General features: G+C 42.4%; 1 protein-coding gene across 1 annotated transcript in view; it reads right to left on the bottom strand.

Moving 5' to 3' along the window:
* LOC120439728 (RNA binding protein fox-1 homolog 1-like) overlaps nucleotides 1-23,400 on the bottom strand; it is a 122,182-nt gene that overhangs the window by 19,303 nt on the left and 79,479 nt on the right. Inside the window, exons 5-6 of the mRNA XM_039610648.1 lie at nucleotides 15,717-15,777; nucleotides 5,334-5,387 (exon numbers count right to left, since the gene is read on the bottom strand). Of these exons, the coding sequence (XP_039466582.1) occupies nucleotides 5,334-5,387; nucleotides 15,717-15,777 (115 nt within the window). The remainder of the gene's footprint in view (nucleotides 1-5,333; nucleotides 5,388-15,716; nucleotides 15,778-23,400) is intronic.

Here is a 23,400-nt window from a genome sequence, read left to right as displayed (position 1 = left end):
GTCGGCGTTTCTTCCGCGCACGCTACGGCTTTGGTGTGCAGTGAGGTGAGTGATTGCATGACTACAACCAAGCCGAAAGAGAGGGTGGAGGCTGGACCTGCGATCAGTACGGCGCAGAATGGGGATGAATTGGGGAGCTCTGAGTTGGGTGTAGAGTGTGTTGTTGCCTCGGGGGAAGGAGGGGTGGAGGAGCAGCAGTGCAGGACGCCTGCTGGTTGTTATGGCAATGACCCGAATGACATGGAGTGTGATTCTGACTGATAATGTTTCTGTGGCAGACAGTGTCTCTCAAAATGCAGATTTGTACTCTTTGGAGGAGATTGTTGCTTTTCTGGATGACACCTTTGGTAAAAAGGTGAATGTTAGGGAATATTTCCCTGATGTTGAAAAATTCATTCGGTCAGCTATGACTCTTCAGAAAGTTGTGGGGTTGGACTTACTGGATGGTAAAAAGCATTTTCGCCTAAAGAAACATGTTACTGGTCTGAGGAAGCAGTTGAAGCGTCTGAATCGATAGAGACACTGAAGTTTTTACGCTGAAACATTATGATTATACAACACTGGGTGTTTCATCTCTGCTGGGTTTTTCTGTTTGCTTTCTTGAAGGCTTCCTCTTATGTGCAGGGGTTGAGGGTGGCCTCCTTGAATGTGAATGGTTGCAGGGATGCAAATAAACAAGCCTTATTAGCTGAGGTGATCGAACAGAAGAGATTAGATGTAGTTTTTCTCCAAGAAACACATACTGACAGTTTAAATGAAATAGACTGGGATCTGTGGGGGGCAGTTTCTTAGCCATCGGACAAATTTTAGCGCAGGAGTTGCTATTTTATTTTCTCCTTCTCTACATGCGAATATTATTTTCAGCATAGAGATGGTAAAGGGCAGAGTCCTTTTGGTGAAGGCTGAAATTGAAGGTTTTGTTTTTACTTTTGTTAATGTCTATGCACCAACCTTAGGGTCTGAGCGTGAGATTTTTTTTAAAACATTAAAAGAAAAATTAAATGGTGCTGCTCATGGGGACTGTGTTGTGTTGGGTGGGGACTGGAATTGTAGTCTTGACTTTACTTTGGATAGGACTGGGGCGGAGCTGCACTGTTAAAAAAAAAAATCCTAGAAAAACAGTAATATTCCGGCAGCTGGGGCGCCAAAATAATACCAGAAAATAACAGAAAATAACTTTCTCATAAAAATACGGTTATTTTCAGTAATGACAATACAGTTTGTTGCCCTAATTGTACATGGGATTTTGCCTTTTTCAAGTGCTTTTAAACATTAAATTAGGAACATGTTAATGTGATTAAACAATGAAATTACCTATAAACAAGATCAATGAATGTGGCAATATGAATAATAATACTTAAATGTACAGAAATATACAGTTAACAGTTGGTTTAAATAATAATGGATTGCATGCCCTGGGATAGACTGACAGAGGCGAGGCTGCCATATCGCACCATCGGCCCCTCTGGCCATCACCGGTAGGTGGTAGGTGAAGTGTCTTGACCAAGGACGCAACGACCGAGAGTGTCCGAGCCGGGGCTCGAACCAGCAACCTTCTGAGTATAAGGCGAACTGCCAACTCTTGAGCCACGATCGCCCTAAATAGCAAAAATAATAATAATTATTTGATGTAAAAAAAGTTCATGAGAATCATTTTATTCATTTTTCCATAGTATTACGTTTGAATTTAACAGTTCAATCTTTCAAATGACGGACACATATTTGTGAAATCATGATACATTTGTGAATATATTTTCACAATCTAAATATGCATATGTACAGACAAATACATTTAAAAAACAGGAAAATTGTGTTTTATTACATTACAGTGATTTTACGTTAATTTACATTTGAAATGTGAAATCACAGTCTATTTATGTAAATTTAATGATATTCTAGAAGAACAGAACAAAACTGTAAAATACACAGTAAAATACTTTTTAATTAGGATTTTTTTTTTTTACAGTGTGCATCTTCAGTCATCTTCTGCTTTATCAGATGTCTTACGGAAAATTAATTTGGTTGATGCGTGGCGGATGAAGCATCCCTCATCCAGGCAGTATACCTGGGTGAAAGTGACTGATGGCAGGATTAGTGCAGCGAGATTAGACAGGTTTTATGTGTCTGTTTCATTTACTGCTCAAATTATTAACTGTCAGTGTTTTCTCTGTAGACTGAGGAGCAAGTTGAGGGGTTTCTCTTTGCCAGATCTGGTTCAGAGCCCTCCTGTCGTTGTGTCGGCATATGCTGATGATGTTAATTTTTTTATCACGGATCAAAGGGATGTGCAGGAATTGCAGGAATGTCTGGTTTTGTATGGAAATGCTTCCTCAGCTAGGGTTAATTGGGATAAGAGTGAGGCCTGTTTGGTGGGGCAGTGGAATTTGTCGAGTATTCCCAAGCTTCCTGGGAACCTTCGCTGGGGTAAAAGGGGCATTAAAACACTTGGGGTTTACTTGGGGAGTGATGACTTTGTGAAGCAGAACTGGGAGGGAGTGCGGGAAAAGGTGGAGGCTAAGCTGTCTAAATGGAACCGGTTGCTCCCCTACCTGTCCTACAGGGGTAGAGTTCTAGTAGCTAACAATCTAGTTGCCTCATCTTTATGGCACAGATTGCTTGTTTTAGTGCCACCACCCGGTCTTCTAGAAGAGGTGCAGCGGCTTCTGGTGAAGTTTGCCTGGTCGGGACACCATTGGCTTCGTGCGGTGGGCCTGTATCTTCCTGTGGTGGAGGGGGGACAAGGCCTAATAGATGTTTTGTCCAGAACAGCAACCTACAGACGGCACAGAGGCTGCTGTATGGCTGTGGTCACAGCTGGATGACTTCTGCTCAATTGCTGCTTAGGAGAGCGGGCCGGCTTGGATTGGACAAACACCTCTTTCTTCTGAAGTTGGATCAAGTGGATCTGTCTGGACTTGTGCCATTTTACAGCTCGGTGGTTAACGCCTGGCGGACACTGCAGGTCGCACGTACTCCTGAGCCCAGACCTGGGATGTGGCTTTTCGAGGAGCCACTGTTTTTTAATGACTTTTTTCCCAGCACTGTATTTTCTTCTGCTACAATAAGGACCAAGTTTGTGGAGGCTGGCGTTGTCAAACTGGGTCATCTTACAAGGATGTCTATGGGTGCACTTGGTGGTGTCACAGGCATTAAGTCCTACAGAGTGCTGGAGAGAATTATGGAGGAAGTTTGGCAATCTCTGTCGCCATCACTGAGAGACTTTGCTGGAGATGGTGTCCTAGCTGATCAATGGGCTGATGACAGCGAATATGTTTTCCCTTCATTGATGGTCAGTCCTGCCTTTGAGGAGCAGCCTGAGGGGAGTGGCATGCTTCTCTCCCTGGGGACACCAGTGCTGGATATTTTCAGCTCTTGTGGGAAGAAGCAGCTTTATTTATGCTGTGTTAAGGTGCTGAATTTCCGCTCTCTGGTTGGAATCAGGGAGTCAAAATGGACTGAGTTTTTTGCTTCAGATTCTACCCCTAAAGGCAGGTGGAGGGTGCTGTATAAGCCCCCTGTTGAAAAACGGATGGCTGACCTCCAGTGGAGGATTGTACATGGAGCAATAGCCACGAACAGACACAGAGCCCACCTGGACCCAAGCACTGGGGAGGGTTGTCCTTTTTGTTCAGAAAGGGAGACGCTGGAGCACTTGGTGGTCTGTTGTCCACGGCTAGTAGGTTTATTTTCTTTGTTGCAGGAGTAGGTGGAGTCTTTGGGGGAGACTTTCTCTGTATCTTTGTTTGTTTTTGGCCCCAAGTATTCAGTGCAGAAAAGACGGACCTTGGTTCTGATTAATTTTTTGTTTGGCACAGCTAAGCTGGCAATATGGAAGACTAGGAAGAACCAGATGCTAGGTCAGGGTTGGACTGATGTTGTGCAAAGTCTAAAGGGCCTGTTGGCATCCCGTCTGAGAGTGGAGCATGCTTTTTACTCTCTGACTAGTAGTCTGGACTCCTTTGTAACTATGTGGGGGATTGGACGGGTTTTGTGTTCAGTACGAGCAGATGGGACACTTGTTCTTAACTTTTAAGTGTGTGTGCTGGGTACCTTAGTTAATGGTTAGTGTACAATGAATGTTGCTGATTATGTGGTAGCATTTTTGTGTTAGTTTTTTGTTTTTGTTTTGTTTGTTTTTGTTTAATTTGGTGTAAATAAAGTTGTGTGAAAGTCTCACTCTCTCTCACACACACACACACGCACACTAACTCACTCACTCACTCACTCACTCTCTCTCTCTCTCACACACACACACACACACTCACTCTCTCTCTCTCTCTCACACACACACACACACACTCACTCTCACACACACACGCGCACACTAACTCACTCACTCACTCACTCTCTCTCTCTCTCTCACATACACTCACACACACTCTCTCTCACACACACACACACTAACTCACTCACTCACTCACTCTCTCTCTCTCACTCACATACACTCACACACACTCTCTCTCACACACACACGCGCACACTGACTCACTCACTCACTCTCTCTCTCTCTCTCACACACACACACACACTCTCTCTCACACACACACGCACACACTAACTCACTCACTCACTCACACACTCACTCTCTCTCTCTCTCGCTCACACACACTCACACACACTCACTCTCTCTCACACACACACGCGCATACTAACTCACTCACTCTCTCTCTCTCTCTCTCTCACACACACACACACACTCACTCTCTCTCTCACACACACACGCGCACACTAACTCACTCACTCACTCACTCACTCACTCACTCACTTTCTCTCTCTCTCTCACACACACACACTCATTCTCTCTCTCTCTCTCTCTCTCTCACACACACACACACACGCACACTAACTCACTCACTCACTCTCTCTCACACACTGTAAGAAGATTGTCGATTTATATATCCATGTGTTTTCTAATTTTTGCATTCAAGGTGGTGTATTTTTGGGGGGGGTTGTTTTGTTTTGGCTTGGTGCAGCAGTTGGTGATACATTGCACATTTCTATTTGTACTCCATCCTTCTATTCTATTCCTGCCCTCCTCCTGTTTTTTTTTCTCTTGCCTGTCTTGCCTTAGACATCGTCATAGTCGTCACATTAGAGCGCACATAATGTAATAAATAAACAGATTCACATGAACAAGAAGACCCTACAGAGATTCTCTATAGCTGTTCTTGCAAAAGCAAAATGTGTTTGGCACCACACACCACATTCAGATCACAATTGTGATCGCAAAACCTGCCAGACAGGACAGGATATATAAAAAAAAAAAAAAAGGAGTGAGGAAGAAGGATGATAATAAAAGAGATAATAGAAAGAAGAAATAAAGAATCTCCTACCTGCATAGAATTCTGGGATGGAGACAGCGCTAACCACTGGATTTAATTTCCAGCCTGAAACAAAAAAAAAGCAAGACAAAGATCAAAATAAGATGGGCAGGGAAATAGGGAAGACCTTTTTACTGTAACATGGTATAAGGATACACTCACTAAATATGTATGTGTGTATTCATATGTCAGAAGTGGCTGTGTAGAACAGAGAGTGAAATGCAGCTATCTCAAGAAGTCCCACATTGTCACATGAAACCGAATAAATAAATAAAACTGGTTTAAAGAATTACAAAAATACACTAAGTACATTCCCAACTCCCTCTGAGAGTTTTAGACCATTTGGGTTATTAAATTTTTATCCTTTTAGAATCTTTTTACATTGGTCTCTTTTAGACAATCTAAAAAGGTAACACTTTTTAACACAAACTGCAAAGTACCTTGTAATTACATGTAATTTCAACATATTTAATCTTTACAATGTAACTAATATTTACCTGTAAATAACTAAAACAATGAAAGAATGAAATTAATACACTATAAGTAAATTTAAGTACTATGTAAGTAATTTAAAAAAAACTAACTATATTTCGCCATCTTACATCAAAGTAATCATCAAAGTGCTTTTCGGGGTGTGGCACATGTCATGGAGTGCCTTAATTGACTTCTGGGTATTTTACAGTGAGGTAAGTTTAAGCACAGTGTAACTAATTTTAAGTAATTAGTAAGTAATTTTAAGTGGAACTGATTAAAACTACTTTTTAAGTACAGCATATGTTATTTTTATATACTGCATAATTGCATGGTAATTTTCCATTTTTGGGGATGTGGGCCATATTATGGAGTCCATAAACCTTACCTAACCTCCAGTTATTTTATAGGTAGGGAGACCCAGATATAACTAGAAAAATTTACATTTCCTGCGAAAATGCTGTGTGGATGCCTTAACGCTGAAGCTGTCTGCTGAAAAGCTGAAAAAGATGAAAAGTTGCAAAAAGTTGTATGGTGGTGAAAAAAAAATGTCACCCTGAGCAGGATTCGAACCTGGCCCTCCTGGTCTCAAGGCGACTATCCATTTCCCTGAGCCAAAGTCATTCTTACAAAGAAGAGGTGGAGAGACGGACAATTCTGCTGAAATGAGCAGAAGCTGCTGAGAATTGTGCTGATAAGAGGTGAAAAGGCTGAAAATTTTGCAGAAAAGAGGTGAATCAGCAGAATTTCTGCAGAAAAGAGGCAAAGAAGCAGAACGTTGCGCTGAAAAGAGGTGAATCAGCAGAGTTTCTGCTGAAAAGAGTTCTTTTTTCTGAAACAGCCAAAAAAGCTGGAATTTGTGCTGAAAAAAATGAAAATTTTGCTGAAAGGGGGTGAAGAAGCTAAAGTATACCAAATCAAAGTATTTGTGCCAAAACATAGTATTTCTGCCATATTGTGGTATTTGTACCATAAAAGTTACTAGATTACAACATGAATACGGATTAAAGATGAAAGAAACTGGCAACAAATTCCTCCACTACAAACCAGTCTGATACCACTTCTTTGCAGTGTTCACGTTTACTAAGGCACTACCCAAAAGGTGCCACAAGAGGGTACTCCAACACAAGAGATGACCTATGTACACTGATGCACTTAGTAACAGTCAGCCTCCTACTTAGCCACTACGTAATACAGCGGAAATACAGTAGCAGAAATACAATGTTTTTGCAGAAAAACTGTAATTTCACTCAAATACTATGAAATAGCAGTAATTCTATGATTTGGCAGAAATACTGTACTTCGTACAAATACAATGCTTTGGTACAAATACTATATTTTGATTTGAACTCTATGATTTGAAAAAGATGAAAGCATTGAAAAAGGTGAAAAGGCTGACAATTTTGCAGAAAAAAGATGAATCAGCAGAATTTCTGCAGAAAAGAGGCAGAACAACCTGGTTCTGCTCAAATTCACCAATTAGAGCTACTGCCTCTGTCTGCTTCATTAGGCTGTGTACTTGTATGTATTTCGGTCCATATTAGAAAAGCTGCTAAAATCATAAAACTTTGCAGAATTGTAATAAATGATCAATATAAATCACATGTCTTGGATAGTGTATAAATGTGTAGTGAAAAAAAAAAAAGTTGAACAAGGTGGGATTGAACCCACGACCTTTGAGCTGCAGAGCCGTGTCATTACTGATTGCGCCACCTGGGAAGGGAGCGGTCGGCTCAAAAACATAGACATGACCAGTCAGAAAATAGATCGCGGTGAGCGGCGAAAAGCGCCGTTTTTTGGAGTTACAAAACGTCGTGTAACTCAAAAACTAGGAGGGCTAGCAGCATAATTCTTGTACTGGGTGAATCAGGACTTTGGTGTATTTTGACTGCGATTTTCATAGCTCTTTGTACCTCCGTCGCGGAGATATGACGAGAGAAGGAACGGCTTCATTTTCAGAGTGTGAAAACTGAGAGGAGGACAGATTTCCACCCCTCAAACAAACGTAATTTATGGCTCAACGGTAAGATGAATGTAAAAACTGCTTCCACTGTGAGTGTCAGGAGTGTCTGAAGATATATTGGCACAAGCCTCATGTCCTAACTTTGCTTTGTTAAGGAGATATGGCAATTTGAAAATGCCTCCCGTTACAGAATTTCAGCTCTGAATTTCAAAACCTCCCCATAGACTTTGAATGGGGAGTAACCAGACCATGTGTCACTTCGAGGCAAATTGCGAAAAAACGGTAAATCTCATAATAAAGATAGTAACATTGTCTGAAAGCCAGCAAAATACCTACGTTTTGATGTATAATTTGTGGGGTTGAGTGGAAATTGAGCGAGTAGCAAGAAGTTGTTCGGACATGAAGAGAAAATTCAGAACAGACCAGCGCTCACTGTGAGTTAATTGCATAGCAACCATAGCAACGCATGTATTTTCTGAAAAATCACAAAGCTGCAACTGAAAACTTAAAGAGAGATAAGATTAAAACGGTAGAAGGTCTGAAAAAGCTGAATCACACAGGAATAGCCCAATAATCTGAGAACATTTTAAAGTTTGAATGGAGTTTCTAGGTGAAAGTATGAGGAAGTAGTTACGTTTCAAAAACAAGCAAGTTTTAGCAGAATTGTGGAAGTTTTCCATTCATTTCAATGGGACACAAAAGTGTAATATTTTAAAAAGTATAATAGTAATAAACACCAAAAGATATAGCCGGAATTAGCAGAAATAGCAGAACAGTTTAGAGTTTGAACGGAGAAAATCGGCTGAAAACTGAGGGAGTAGTTAAGCGGCAAAAAACGGGGGAGCAACTTGAAGAATAAAGTTTAAAGAGAAACAGGATCTCAATAGTGTGGATGCCTCCAGCATCCACACAATAAAAATCTATCACATTACAGTAATGTGGCAGGGGTGTTGTGTCTGGCCTCGAGGTGGCAGAGGAGACAGGTATACATGCTGTGACTGATGACTCTTTCTCTTCCCCTATTTATAGTGTGGGGAGCGAGTGTGAGTGTGAATGGAGCTGCTCCCTGAGTCACCAGTGTCGTAACCCAAAAGCTGCTGAACAAGCAAAATAAACTCAGTTTAAAGCACGTCAAACCCTGTGTGTGTCGGGTCCTTGCTACAAGTAGCTTCTTTGTTCTGATTTAAACATTTAATTTCCCAGCTTCAGATTAACTTTCCTTGACATGTTGCCATAATATACTGAACTGCATAAGCACATAAAAAGGATTGAACCAGGGGCGATTTTAGCCCATTTTTGGGCATGCTTCAGCACCCCGAAAATGAATCAAAGCACCCCCAAAGATTTCTTAGGTTTTTTTTGACAATATTTGCTGTTTTTGTGACACACTACTAAAAATATAAAAAGCATACAGTACTTGGTTGAGATGTAACATTTCAACAACAAAAGTATAGATACCCCCCTCCCCCTCCAAAATGGTTTGTTCCAGCTCGCCTCTTCCCTACTCTGGCTCCAGCACCGTTGCTGCCAGAGCGATGGTGGCTGAGACGCAGCAGAGTGGAGGTGTAAGTGCTGAAAACTTGTTTTCCAATTATGTTTGCTACCCTACAGTTTGTCCTGGTCTGTAGTAAATTCAGCGACATTTGACCGTCCTGTTGCTCCCTTTGAAATGTATACAGCCTATTTAAAATCTAAAACTTAAAACTGTCCATAGCCTGCTGTTGTTACCACTGTCCTGTTTGTAATGGATACTAACTAGCTAACTGACTGAATGCCCATTAACCTTATAACTCCTGTTGTGTGTGTGTGTGTGTGTGTGTGTGTGTGTGTGTGTGTACAGAGAGACAGTTCATAATGGATATGACGAAATTTTTTCAAAAAAAGGAGCCACATTCAGGTAAAAGTGTAAAATCAAATGATCCATCAATAAAGGATAATGTTGGATCAGTGTTTCAATATTTATATCTTTTATTAGATGTTCATGTGGTTTGGTTATTTGCCTTTTGGTTGAAAGTACACTGAGAGAGGACTTTTTGTTAGTGATCTTAATAGTATTTTTTTCATATTAATGTGATTTTTTCATCTAATTGAATCCAATCTATTTGTGTATGATTGTCAGTCCAAAGAGGGAGAGAGGAAAGAGGGGAACATGAGGAGAAAGTACAAGGTCAGGAAGAACCAGGTAAGAAAACAGACAGGGAACAGTGACGGGCAAAACAGAAATTGTTAAACTGACAAAGAGAAAAAACCTGATTTTACTCATACAATCAGGAAGTTGCGTTCTCCCTGTATTAAAGCTGCTATACAGAATCTGCAAAACAAACTGGGTTGAAACATTTTTGACCCTCTTTAACAACATTCCAACATAACATTATCATTGATTGGGGAGATTAAAATTAATGATATATTTTTATGTGGTTCAGCCACAACTCTACTAAAACCTCAGCCAGTAATAGGTAGGCCAACCTTTGGACCGTCCAGTTGTCTGTATGACTGCAGTACGTGCACCACATTTGCGCACTATCAGAAAGTGCCAAACAGCCCTGGTGGAGTGAGGAGCTGTAAAGAGAAGCAGAGGGCTCTGTTTATATTCTAAAAGTGTTTTAAGCTGGCTTGTTTCAAAGATTCTGTACAGCAGCTTTAAATGTTTTCCAAAAGCACACATACACTTACCTTATCAGTGTTTCTCAAACTTTTTACAGTGTGTACCATTGGGAAAATGTCAAGCTCTCCCAAGCACCACTATGAATGTATGAAACTCATAAATCTTACAACACAAAATTAGTATTATTAAATTAGTTAAATTAGTATCTGCAGTAAAGATTTTTTCATACATTGTATACATTCTACCACAGGCAAAGTTGCCTCCATTTTTATATATATTTTTTTAAATATTTTGTAATAATTTATTTGTAATAACTTATTCTGTTTTGGGAGTATTTTTTTATGTATCTGTATTATATTATACATACTCATTAAAAGTGAATCTCTGTCCAAAAAATACAGTCAGTTTACTTCTTACTCACTATGAGCATCATTCATTATTCTCCCCCAGTAATTAAGGTTAGAATATGTATTTTTTTATTCCAATCCATTCTTCTTTTGCAGCATTTAAATAACCTTTATCAGATTTGATGGTTTTGTTACAGCCTTTTAAAAAAGTGTTTTGTTTTTCTTTCACAAATGTGGAGATTAAATTGTGTTAAAATGTACAAAACAGTGATGTCATGTTTTGTGATGAGGACCCAGGCACAGAGAGACTTGATGAATTTAAGAATCTTATGATTTAATAAAGAAATTTACAGACTTGCACAGAGATGGTAAAATTATGATGACTGATAACAGAGATGAAGACAACAGACGACGAGGACAGGGAGGAACAGGGGTTTAAATGCACCAAGGAGACAGTCAGAGAGAACTCGGGACAACTGGAGACATTTAAGGATGCATGGACTCACAGAGACAATGAAGAAGTCTCATCGTGACGTGTAAAATTTATCTTGCCTGGCTGGGCAGCTCTCTGGGTGCTCAGCACCCCCAAAAGTTCTGATCCTAGAATCGCCCCTGGATTGAACTACGTAGATGTTACTGTATTAAATAACAATTACGTGCCTTAGTCTACTAATGCATTAAATTAAAACATTAAGAGATATTATGTCAGTAAACCTATCTTTATCAAAACTGTATAAGAGTTGTGCACTCTTAAGTTAATGCTAATATTTAGTTTTATTTAGTTTGTAATTTTTTGTAAATCCTGGTTAATGGATGCTAAAACAGCTATGTATTCAAAAAGGCTGAAAATAGCACACCACAAATAGTATTTACAAATTCAACACACCAAGCCTGGATCTGTTTAATGTATTTACTAGGAGTGGGACTCGATTAAAACAATCAATCTAATTAATTAGAGGCTTTATAATTATTTAATATTGATTAATCACATTTAATCACACAAGAAAATTTACCCTAAAGCACAAAAGGGTTTTAGTGGGCGACAGAATTAAATAATAGACATGGACATGAATACTGTAAACTCAAGCTGTTTAAAAAAAAAAAAAAAGCATTTAAACTGCATTTCAAAAGAGAAACAAAAATTAAAAAAAAAAATAATTTGAAGTACTTTAAGTACATTTTCAAAATGGTATTGTTTTTACATAATAATAATAATAATAATAAAAATTAACAGTTTAAGTTTTTCTTCTTAAAAAATTAGGCAGAAACATAAAAAGTTGTTTGAACAGCTTCACCTTTAAACTCTGAGTAACCTTAGCCAACAGTGGACAGGATGGACACCACTGTTCCAGTTGCTTTATACTAAGGTCTGCAATAAATACTATCAATATTAAAGCCAGAACAATTTTAATGCATATTTGTTTATTAGTTGTTTTACCTGGCAATTATTCGTGGTCAAATGTTTTACTCTCCCCAAACCCCATACTGAAAAATACTAGGACCTCCTTTGGCTGTGACTATGTTTCAATTGTATTTAGGGTAAGAAATATTTGACATCAAAGGGACTTTTTCATCAGAACATTATCCAAAAAGCAACATTAAATCCATATTGCAATCGATTAATTTTGTAAACCAACTAAAATTTCCATAAGGGGAAAATTTTTTTCTCTCCGTGAATCGCTACCTTATCATGGTGGAGGGGTTTGTGTGTCCCAGGGATCCCAGGGGCTATGTTGTCTGGGGGCTTTTGCCCCCTGGTAGGGTCTCCCATGGCAAATTGGTCCTGGGTGAGGGTCCAGACAAAGAGCGATTCAGAAGACTTATGAAGAGAATATCGAGGAACAGTTTACCCTGCCCGGGATAGGGTTACGGGGCCCCGCCCTGAGCCAGGCCCGGGAGGGTGCTCGAGGGCGGCGTCTGGTGGTCGGGCCTTAGTCCATGGGGCCCGACCGGGCACAGCCCGAAGAGGAGACATGGGCCCATCCTCCCGCAGGCCCACCACCTGCAGGAGGCGCCATAGGGGTCGGGTGCATTGTGTGCTGGGCGGCGGCCAGGAGCGGAGGCCCTGGCGGACTGATCCCCGGCTGCCAAGACTGGCAATAGGGACATGGAATGTCACCTCTCTGGTGGGGAAGGAGCCTGAGTTAGTGCGTGAGGTTGAGAGGCACCGGCTAGATATAGTCGGGCTCACCTCACGCATGGCTTGGGCTCTGGAACCAGTCTCCTGGAGAGGGGCTGGACTCTGTCTCAGTCTGGAGTTGCCCCTGGTGAGAGGCGGCGGGCTGGGGTGGGTATTCTAATATCCCCGGGCTTGCTGCCGTGCGCTGGGGTTTTTCCCGGTGGATGAGAGGGTTTGTTCCCTGCGCCTTAGGGTCGGGGAACGGGTCCTGACTGTCATCTGCGCTTCTGCCGAGTGGCAGTTCAGAGTACCCAGCCTTCTTAGAGTCCCTGGGGGCTGGAAGGTGCCCCATCTGGAGACTCTGTTGTCCTGCTGGGAGACTTCAATGCTCACGTGGGTAACAACAGCGAGACCTGGAGGGGCGTGATTGGGAGGAACGGCCTCCCTGATCTGAATCCGAGTGGTGTTTTGTTATTGGACTTCTGTGCAAATCACAGTTTGGCCATAACGAACACCTTGTTCGAACATAAGAGTGTCCATAAGTGCACGTGGCACCAGGATGCTCTAGGCCGCAGGTCGATGATCGATTTTGTAATCGTATCACCAGACCTGCGACCATATGTTCTGGACACTCGGGTAAAGAGAGGGGCTGAGCTGTCAACTGATCACCACCTGGTGGTGAGTTGGATCAGATGGCGGGGGAGGACGCTGGACAGACCCGGTGCACCTAAACGTGTAGTGAGGGTGTGCTGGGAATGTCTAGCAGAGGCCCCAGTCCGTGAGATCTTCAACGCACACCTCCGGCAGAGCTTCAACAGCATTCCGAGGGAGACTGGGGACATTGAGTCCGAATGGACCATGTTCAGCGTCTCCATTGCCGGCTGCTGCAGTGAGCTGCGGCCGCAAGGTGGTTGGTGCCTGCCGTGGTGGTAACCCCCGAACCAAATGGTGGACACCAGAGGTGAAGGGAGCCACCAGGCTGAAGAAGGAGTCCTATCGGGCTTGGTTAGCCTGTGGGACTCCGGAAGCAGCCGACAGGTATCGACAGGCCAAGCGGAATGCGGCTCGGGCAGTGGCTGAAGCAAAACTCAGGTGTGGGAGGAGTTCGGAGAGGCCATGGAAAAAGACTTTCGGACTGCCTCAAGAGATTCTGGCAAACCGTCAGGCGTCTCAGGAGGGGAAAGCGGTGCTCTGCCTGCACTGTGTATAGTGCTGGCGGAGCGCTGCTGACGCCGACTGAGAAAATTGTCAGGCGGTGGAAGGAATACTGAGGACCTCCTTAATCCCACTGACACGCCTTCCGAGGGGAAGCAGAGTCTGGGGATGAGGGAATGACCCGCCAATTTCCGGGGCGAGGTCACTGAGGCAGTTAAACAACTCCTTGGTGGCAGAGCCCCTGGTGTTGATGAGGTCCGCCCGAGTTCCTGAAGGCTCTGGACGCTGTAGGGCTGTCCTGGTTGACACGCCTCTACAATGTTGCGTGGAGATCAGGGGCAGTACCCTGGACTGGCAGACCGGGGTGGTGGTCCCCATCTTTAAGAAGGGAGACCGGAGGGTGTGTTCCAACCACAGGGGATCACACTCCTCAGCCTCCCTGGGAAAGTCTATGCCAGGGTGCTGGAAAGGAGAGTTCGTCCGCTAGTCGAACCTCGGATACAGGAGGAACAATGCGGTTTTCGTCCCTGGTCGCGGAACACTGGACCAGCTCTTTATCCTCTCAAGGATACTTGAGGGTGCATGGGAGTTTGCCCAACCAGTCTACATGTGTTTTGTGGACTTGGAGAAGGCATTCGACCGTGTCCCTCGGGGTGTCCTGTGGGAGGTGTTGCGGAGTATGGGGTGTCTGGCCCATTGCTACGGGCCATTCGATCCCTATACAACCGCTGCAAGAGTTTGGTTCGCATTGCCGGCAATAAGTCGGACTCGCTCCTCGGTGGGTGATGGGCTCCGCCAGGGCTGCCCTTTGTCACCGGTTCTGTTCATAATTTTTATGGACAGGATTTCTAGGTGCAGCCAAGTGGTGGAGGGCTTTCACTTGGTGGCCTCAGAATCTCATCTCTGCTTTTTGCGGATGATGTGGTTCTGTTGGCTTCATCAGGTGAAGGCCTCCAGCTCGCACTGGAACGGTTCGCAGCCGAGTGTGAAGCAGCGGGAATGAGGATCAGCACCTCCAAATCTGAGGCCATGGTTCTCAGCCGGAAAAGGGTGGAGTGCCCACTCCGGGTCGGGATGAGTTCCTGCCCCAAGTGGAGGAGTTCAAGTATCTCGGGTCTTGTTCGCGAGTGATGGGAGAAGGGAGCCGGAGATCGACAGACGGATTGGTGCTGCGGCTTGCAGTGATGCGGACGCTGCACCGTCCGTCGTGGTGAAGAGGGAGCTGAGTGTAAAAGCGAAGCTCTCAATTTACCGGTCGATCTACGTCCCTACTCTCACCTATGGCCACGAGCTGTGGGTAGTGACCGAAAGAACGAGATCGCGGGATACAAGCGGCAGAAATGAGCTTCCTCCGAAGGGTGGCTGGCCTCCCTTAGAGATAGGGTGAGAAGTTCGGCCATCCGGGAGGGGCTCAGAGTAGAGCCGCTGCTCCTCCACGTCGAAAGGAGCCAGTTGAGGTGGTTCGGCATCTGACAAGGATGCCTCCTGGGCGCCTCCTGGGTGAGGTGTTCGGGCATGTCCCACCGGGAGGAGGCCCAGGGCAGCAGACCCAGGACACGCTGGAGAGATTATATCTCGGCTGGCCTGGGAACGCCTTTGGTGTTCCCCGGATAAGCTGGAGGAGGTGGCTGGGGAGAGGGAGGTCTGGGCTTCTCTGCTTAGGCTGCTGCCCCCGCGACTCGGCCTCGGATAAAGCGGATGAAGATGGATGGATGGGAAAATTTTTTTGCCTTACCATTTGCATATGGGCTGACAGTCTTCTTATTTGTCATTACACGGGCTGTTGCATTGTTGACCTACAGCAGGAAAAGAGACAGAGCTTCATTAGGTGTTATACTTTTATATAATAAGTGAAAAGTTGTGCCCTTGTTAGCCTAGATCTGCATGCAAAGTTTCCTAATGTTGTACACAAAGAAAGCAAAAAAGTTGATGGCAAACACCCATATCACTTGTGTGTTTACCAAATTGCATTCAGCAGCCTTTAAAAACATCCATACAAATCAGTTTCCTTTCTCATTTGAAAATATTCTATTTTATGGGATTTTTCAGCATGCTCTCCCCACATTTAGTGACATTTAAATAACATACAAGAGTCAAGAAAGAGCAAATGCACTGTTGAAATGATGTTTAGTAGATGTATCGATGCATGCAATTGGGAGGCAGAACAGGAGAGGAAAAAAGACAAAAGAAGGACATTGGAGAAAGGAAGGATACATGTGGGAACATTATGCAACCTCCATTGAACATAAAAATGTGAAAACTGTTCTGACAAATGTAACACAAAGCATTCACACTCAGACAATATCCTCTAGAATTCATTGCAAGAATAACTAGATTAAAAGAAAACAGATATATTAAAATAAACCAACCAAAGCAGTCAATAACCAGTGAAATCATTCCAAACAACAGCTAACAGGGTAAATTAAAAGGAGAGTGCATTGTTTTCCAAAGTAAAATAAAATAAATGAATATGTTTCCCAACAACTTTATATAGATATGCAAACTAACTCATATCTCAGTGTCGCTCGCATACACAGCTTTAGAAAACACTTAGTAAATCAACACGCATGTTGACGCAAGAAAATATGTGTCATTATACAGCATCAACTCAACCACGATTCCAAAAGAAAAGTCATGTGACTTCTAGCTTGCAAACGTTCCAAACAGAGAAAGAGAGAGAGGAAATGGTGGCAGAATGGCTTGCAAGCCCACACTTACCACTGACAAACTTTTTGGCCCCGCCCACTTGTTTGTGTATTGTTACCGTTGTAACTGTGTTGGAAGGGCCCTACACAAGCTACTGTTGGAAGGATGGTGGGGGAGGAGGGGATGACAAGGGAATAAGCAGCATCTTACTCAGTTCACCAAGGAAACTTTGTAATCATTCCACTGCATTAACTCTTCATTCATCAGCTAAACTGAATATAATGATACAGGAGTAATTACTGATATTTGTAAGTCTCAGATTCCTAGTATTGCATATAAGAAATAAAAAGAGGTAAATGGAGAGTCCTCTTCATACACTACTCACTAAACACTTGTTGTCAGATAGACATGCAAATCATGTCTTTGTTGGGTCCGTCGGTCCATGACTAATTCTGGACATCTGTAAGACTTTCGAACTTAGTCCACAATTTGGATGTCCAACCATGACCCAACCTGGACATCAATATGACGTTCAACATTTGAACTTTGGACTGGGTAATTTTTTTGAAAGTCATGTGGACATCTATGAGAGGCACAGGAAAATTACTGATGATTAATGAATGTAATTTTTTTATTTCAAATATCAACATTGTTGTCAACATGATACATATGAATATGGACTATTTATAAACAAATACAATTTATTATGTGTTAGAATACTGAATGTTTTTTTTTATGTACGGTTTCCTGTTTTTTCTTTTAGCGACATATTTATTTTAATAATCAACTTATTTGTTTGTAACCAGGTTAAAACTCTCATTTATTAAAATTTGTTGAAATATTAGAAACTTTGAAATCCATGTTAAAGTGTAAAACACTAATAGTTAAAATATTTTTAAAAAATCTGGAATTCCTTTTTAAAGGAGTTAAATGTGTTTAATAAGTTTAAAAGAGCATTTGCATTATATACACTACCGGGCAAAAGTTTTCGAACACCCCAATTTTTCCAGTTTTTTATTGAAAATTATGTAGTTTCATGTCTCATTGCACTCTGAAATGAAAGCATAGTACAAATAAGTAGTTGGAGTGAAAAAAGAATTCATGGAATCACTTTATAGACCAAAATGTATCCTAAACTTATTCTCCCATATCTGTAGCAGAAGTTCCCATAAATGTGGACCTTGTAGGTTGCTTTGGTTTCACTCTTCTGTCCAGTTCATCCCAAACCAGCTCGATGGGGTTTAAGTCTGGAGACTGTGCTGGACACTCCATGTTTTCAAGCTCACCATCTCGTTCTTTTTTCCTGAGGTAGTTCTGCCACAGCTTGGTTTTATGTTTTGGGTCATTATCTTGCTGTAGGATGAACCCCTGACCAACTAGTCCCATACCAGAGGGTGCTGCATGGTGAGGCAGAATCCTGTGGTAGCTGTTTTGGTTCAGGGAGCCTCTCACTCTGTACAAGTCATCGACCCTGGATCCAGCAAACAGCTCCAGACCATCACACTTCCTCCTCCATGTTTGACAGTTGATGCCACAAACTGTGGATCCATCCTTTCACCGGCTCGACGGCGTACAAAGATCCTGCATGATGAAGTGAAGATTTCAAATGTTGATCCACCAGTCCATAATACTGTTAAAATCTCCCAATTCTTTTAATCTTTGGGCTGAAGGAAGGACAATACTCGGTGTATAAATGCTCAATCAACAATACTTTATTTCCATATAATTCAACACTTAAGAGCATAAGAACCATCATGATGGGGAGAGATGCTTGAAGAGGGTCACAGCAAGTCTCAAAATGGTGACGGGTTACTCAGCCTTTTATAGCCTCTAGTAGCCCCCACCTAGTCGTAAAAGCCTAAACATTCACATGTTTTCTCTCTTACGGCGCCTAAGTTATGACCTCGGCTCCCTGTCTTTCTGCTCTCTGTAAAGGTGGGGGTATGGAATGTGGTCGTCTCTACTTTTATCGGCACAAGGTCTTCTGCACACAACATTCTCTTCATGATTCAGCAGTATGAAATGTCAAGAAACAGTGTAACACATTCAACAGTGTCGAGTAATACAGGTCAATCCAATAGATCTAATGATTTTCACACTCTTTTAAGTCAGAAGTATAATGCAAACTAAAACTACATACTGATCACACACTCTATATTAAGGGGTATAATATGATCTACAGCAGTATCATAATTCAACTACTTTGATTACAGATATAAGGTAACATATGATAACAGAATAATCTCACAATACCTTCTTCCAATCTTCAGTAGTCCAATGGCGGAGTTTATGACCCAGACAAGCCTCTTTGTCTTATTCTGACGTCTGGCTTTCTTGGTGCAACTCATCCTGTCAAACCTGCAGCTTGAAGTCTTCTCTTCACAGTTGAAACTGAGACTTTCTTACTACGACCACTATTAAGCTGCTTGAAGCTATTGTCCTGTGAGCCGTCGATCACACAAGCTGTTAACTCTCAGAACCTTGTCCTCTGATTCAGTTGTGTCTTTGGGTCTGCAGACCTCTTCCTGTCACAGTTTGTTTCTGAGCCTTTGGATGGTGAAGGAAACTGTACTCACTGACACTTTGACTTTCTTTGTAGTTTCTCTGTAGGACAGACCTACATTTATAAGTGTTATGATGGTCTGTCTCTCTTCCATTGTTAACTGCCTTTTTCTCACCATTTTTGTAGCAACACACTACTTTCTGCTATAGGAATTTTTAGCACCAGCTTTCTAGGCTTGATCAACCTCTATTGCTGCAGAACAGCTTTAAATTGTTAACCCATTTTGTGTTCCCTGAAAAAGGCCTTTTTGCATAATTCTGAATTGTACATATTATTTTTCAGTTTTGGGTAACCTTCTTTTTTTCACCTCTGGCAGTTCACCACTTACCTTTTTACCATTTCAAGCTATTCGTTGAACTTGAACGACTTAAATTGCAATAAATAACTGGAAGATTGGGGTGTTCTAAAACTTTTGGCTGGTAGTATATATGATGTTTTTATTTTTGGGAGGTTGGTATCCTGTTTTATTGTGAAGAGCTGTGTAAGAGGAAGTGGATTGGTAGCAGAACTGAGAGAAGTTGCGACGGAAAGTATTAGAAGTTTGTGCAGGTGTGTATGTATGAACTGAACTGACAGTTTTTGTCGATACACGCATTTTGTAAACTGGGGACATCTCTGCTAGAAATCCACAGTACAGCTGCTGACTTTTTTTTTCCCCTCTAGATCCCGTGCCATCTTGGAGATGATCACTCTGCATAACTTCACGACCATTTCTGTACAGAAAACATGCCCTCTACCCTCTGGAAACATGAGACTACAGAGCTTATACATGTAGAATCTATGGATGGCAACACATGTTTTGTTTGACTCCTTCAGTGGACCAGAATTGTACCTCCAAAAATGACTTATAAAAGACCGTCACTTCAATGTCACTGCGCAGTGGCTAGGGTTAATTATGGATTTCCACAGGGTTCTGTGCTAGGACCAATTCTGTTTACATGCTTCCCTTAGGAAATATCCTAAGAAGGTGTCACAGCTGTGGCGGTAGACGTGTGGAGTGGTGAAAGAAAGACCCAAGTGCAGGCACTGACTTTACTGCAAGTGAGCTTTATTTACTAAATGTGAGATTAAAAACAGAAGCGAGGATAGGCAGGGACAAATAACTAGAAAAAAACCCCCTGAAACCATGAAACACAGAGGGAACAACCGCAGGCAAGAGGCAGCTAGAACACAGGGGATAACAGGCAGAGATGACATGGAGGATGGCACGCAGACAACCAGCAACAAACAGAAAAAAAAAGACAGGGCTTAAATACACAAGCTGTGTCCCAATTCAGGGGCTGCACACTTCAGAGTACCCGGCCTTCACAGTCTGCGTGGGCCGGGTACTCCGGGGGAAGTGACTTGGGGCCTGAGGGGAAGTGACTTGGGGCCTGAGCAAAGGGCCTGAATCTATTCAGTTTGCTTGGTAACAGATGACTCAGAATACGTCAGGAAGTAGACTTTTAAAATGTCTTGGTTCCTCTGTAACGGGTGCATTTTTGGTTGTTATTTTGAGGAGCTGTTTGGATGATGCTATTTGAATAACCAGGTTATTCATTATTATCTTTTATTCATTTATGTCTTTTGATTAAGCTTTTAGTAGTGGTTCTTGATGAAAACATTTATACAATATATTACACATATAGTTTCAGCTGTGTACGTGCTGGCCTTCTGTCTGGGGGATAGGTTACAAGTTTTAGCTGGAGAGGTGAGAGGTGAAACTGAGTGCAGCTGAGGTCGTGACATACACACACACACACTTAGCAGATAGACTCATTTGTAGGTAAGAGGTTAGACATATTTTGCTTGTAACTGCATTTTGTGCCTGCATAAGTGACAGTTTGTTCTAGGACGTGCGTCTGCTGTTCCAGACATAAGCAAAAGTGGGAAGTTCGACAGGAAGCACCAGGCGTGGAGACGGAGAAAATGTTCTTTTCTAACTGTGTTAAAAGTTGTCAACAGAACATTTGTGGTTTTAACTTATGCATGTATTGTATCGGATGACGCAAGAGGGGGTGTCAGTCTTGTGTATTTTTGGGCGGAGATCTACAGCTGATGTTTTGCAGTGTACATCTCCCCACGCGTGTTCATTAAAAATCATCGTTTGACTCCACCCGGCCGGATCAGTGTTGTTATTTGGATTTCCTCCTGTATCGCTGCTTGGGGCGATCATGGCTCAAGAGTTTGGAGTCCGCCTTGTAATCGGAAGGTTGCCGGTTCGAGCCCCGGCTCGGACAGTCTCGGTCGTTGTGTCCCTGGGCAAGACACTTCACCTACCGCCTACTGGTGTTGGCCAGAAGGGCCAATGGTGCGATATGGCAGCCTCGCTTCTGTCAGTCTGCCCCAGGGCAGCTGTGGCTACAACTGTAGCTTACCTCCACCAGTGTGTGAATGGGTGGATGACTGGGTATGTAAAGCGCTTTGGGGTCCTTAAGTGGGGCTAGTAAAAGCGCTATACAAATACAGACCATTTAATATTTGAACCCTAACATTAGCTAATACAATATTTTGTACTTTCAGTTTTACGACACACAAGTGTAACTAATAAATAAGTAAAGTAAGTAAAGTAAAATACATGTTCATACTTTTATTCCACAATCAGAGAGAAAGAAACAGAGAGAGAGTGCAGGACAGACAGACAGGTGACAGTCTCAGGTGTATACACTGCTACAAAACAGCACAAGAGAAGGAGGATTTAGTGTTTGTGTTATTACGAGTGCTAAACAAGAAGAGTTCCCAGATGGTACAGTGGACACATGTGTGACTCCTGTGATTAAAGCATCTTTCTTTCAGCTTAACGAGCGAACCGTCAGCTCGTGCAAACACACGTTATGGGATAGGATAGGTTGGGTCACGAAGGATATACGCCGACCTAGCCTTCAAATCTGGGGAAATGAAGGCCGCGTTTGTCGGCCGCATTTGGAGGACTCTTCAAATTGGGATACCCATCGTCGCGTCACTGTGACGTAATTGGTCTATAGATGCGCACTCAGAAGAGTGCGGCCCCTGAATTGGGACACAGCTAAAGGCAGTATTGAGGGAGTGAGAAACAGGAGGGAAATACAGCTGGGACTAATTATATATAAAGAGACCAGGGGAAGCAAAACTAGATATGCTGCACACAGGACAAGGACTATCAAAATAAAACAGGAAACACAAGACAGGCACAGAGACTCGGACTTGACACTGAAACAATCTGAACAAACGGAGCATGGAGCAAGAAAATAAACATGAAGACAGAAATAAACCTACACTAAATATGAGGGGCACAGGAACCAAACCCAAGAATTAGAATTTACAAAACACTGAAGAACCAGAAAGCTGGAAAATACTAAAGACTAAACGATGAGAAAACTACTAAATCACAGAATAGAAAATAATCAAAACAAACACCAACACCAGACCCAGTACCATGACAGAAGGCATATCATACATTTCCTCTGCTATGCAGATAATACCTGACTTTATCTATCCATGAAGCCAGATAACACACATCTGGATGACCTCTAATTTTCTTCTTCTAAATTCAGATAAAACAGAGCTTATCACATCACAAGCAAGGTCTTGATTAATCAGGCTGCATCTTACCTTACCTTATCTCCTAGTACTTTATTACCCCAACAGAGTACTTCACTCTCATACTGGCTTAGGGTATTTACTGGTTCCTAGGGTATTTAAAATTAGAATGCATGTGAATGAATGAATGCTGTATACCCTATCTTGTAAACCTTTGCTTTCACTCTCGCTGCTATCCTTCTGTCACAAATCACCCCTAATAAAAAAGTCTGGAGAAAAATGTTTATAGCCACCTGAAGGCCTTTCTAAAAAGGTTCATGGTTTCTTTGTAGCACTCAATCTGCTTTATTCAAGGTTTTTAATGACATTCTATTCTACAGAGGACAGAAGTAGTACACAGTAGTAAGATGTGTCTTGTAGTTGGATATCAGGTTTGCACACATCTCAGGGGAGATGTGGGTCCACTCCTCTTTTCAGAAACTCTAAATCATTTAGGTTTCTTTGCTGCCACTTAGCAACTCAAACCTTCAGCTCTCATCACAGATTTTCTTTAGGACTAAGGTCTGGAGACTGGGTAGGCCACTCCATGACCTTAATGTGCATCTTCTTTATATTCTTTTTATTGTCATGCTGGAGGACCCATTCACGACCCATCTTCATTGTTCAGGCTGAGGGAAAGAGGCTCTGTTATGGTCGCTGACCTCTGGGGGCT

Source organism: Oreochromis aureus, linkage group 4, assembly GCF_013358895.1.
Source record: "Oreochromis aureus strain Israel breed Guangdong linkage group 4, ZZ_aureus, whole genome shotgun sequence".
Classification (NCBI taxonomy): domain Eukaryota; kingdom Metazoa; phylum Chordata; class Actinopteri; order Cichliformes; family Cichlidae; genus Oreochromis; species Oreochromis aureus.
This window is presented reverse-complemented; position numbering and strand designations above follow the sequence as displayed.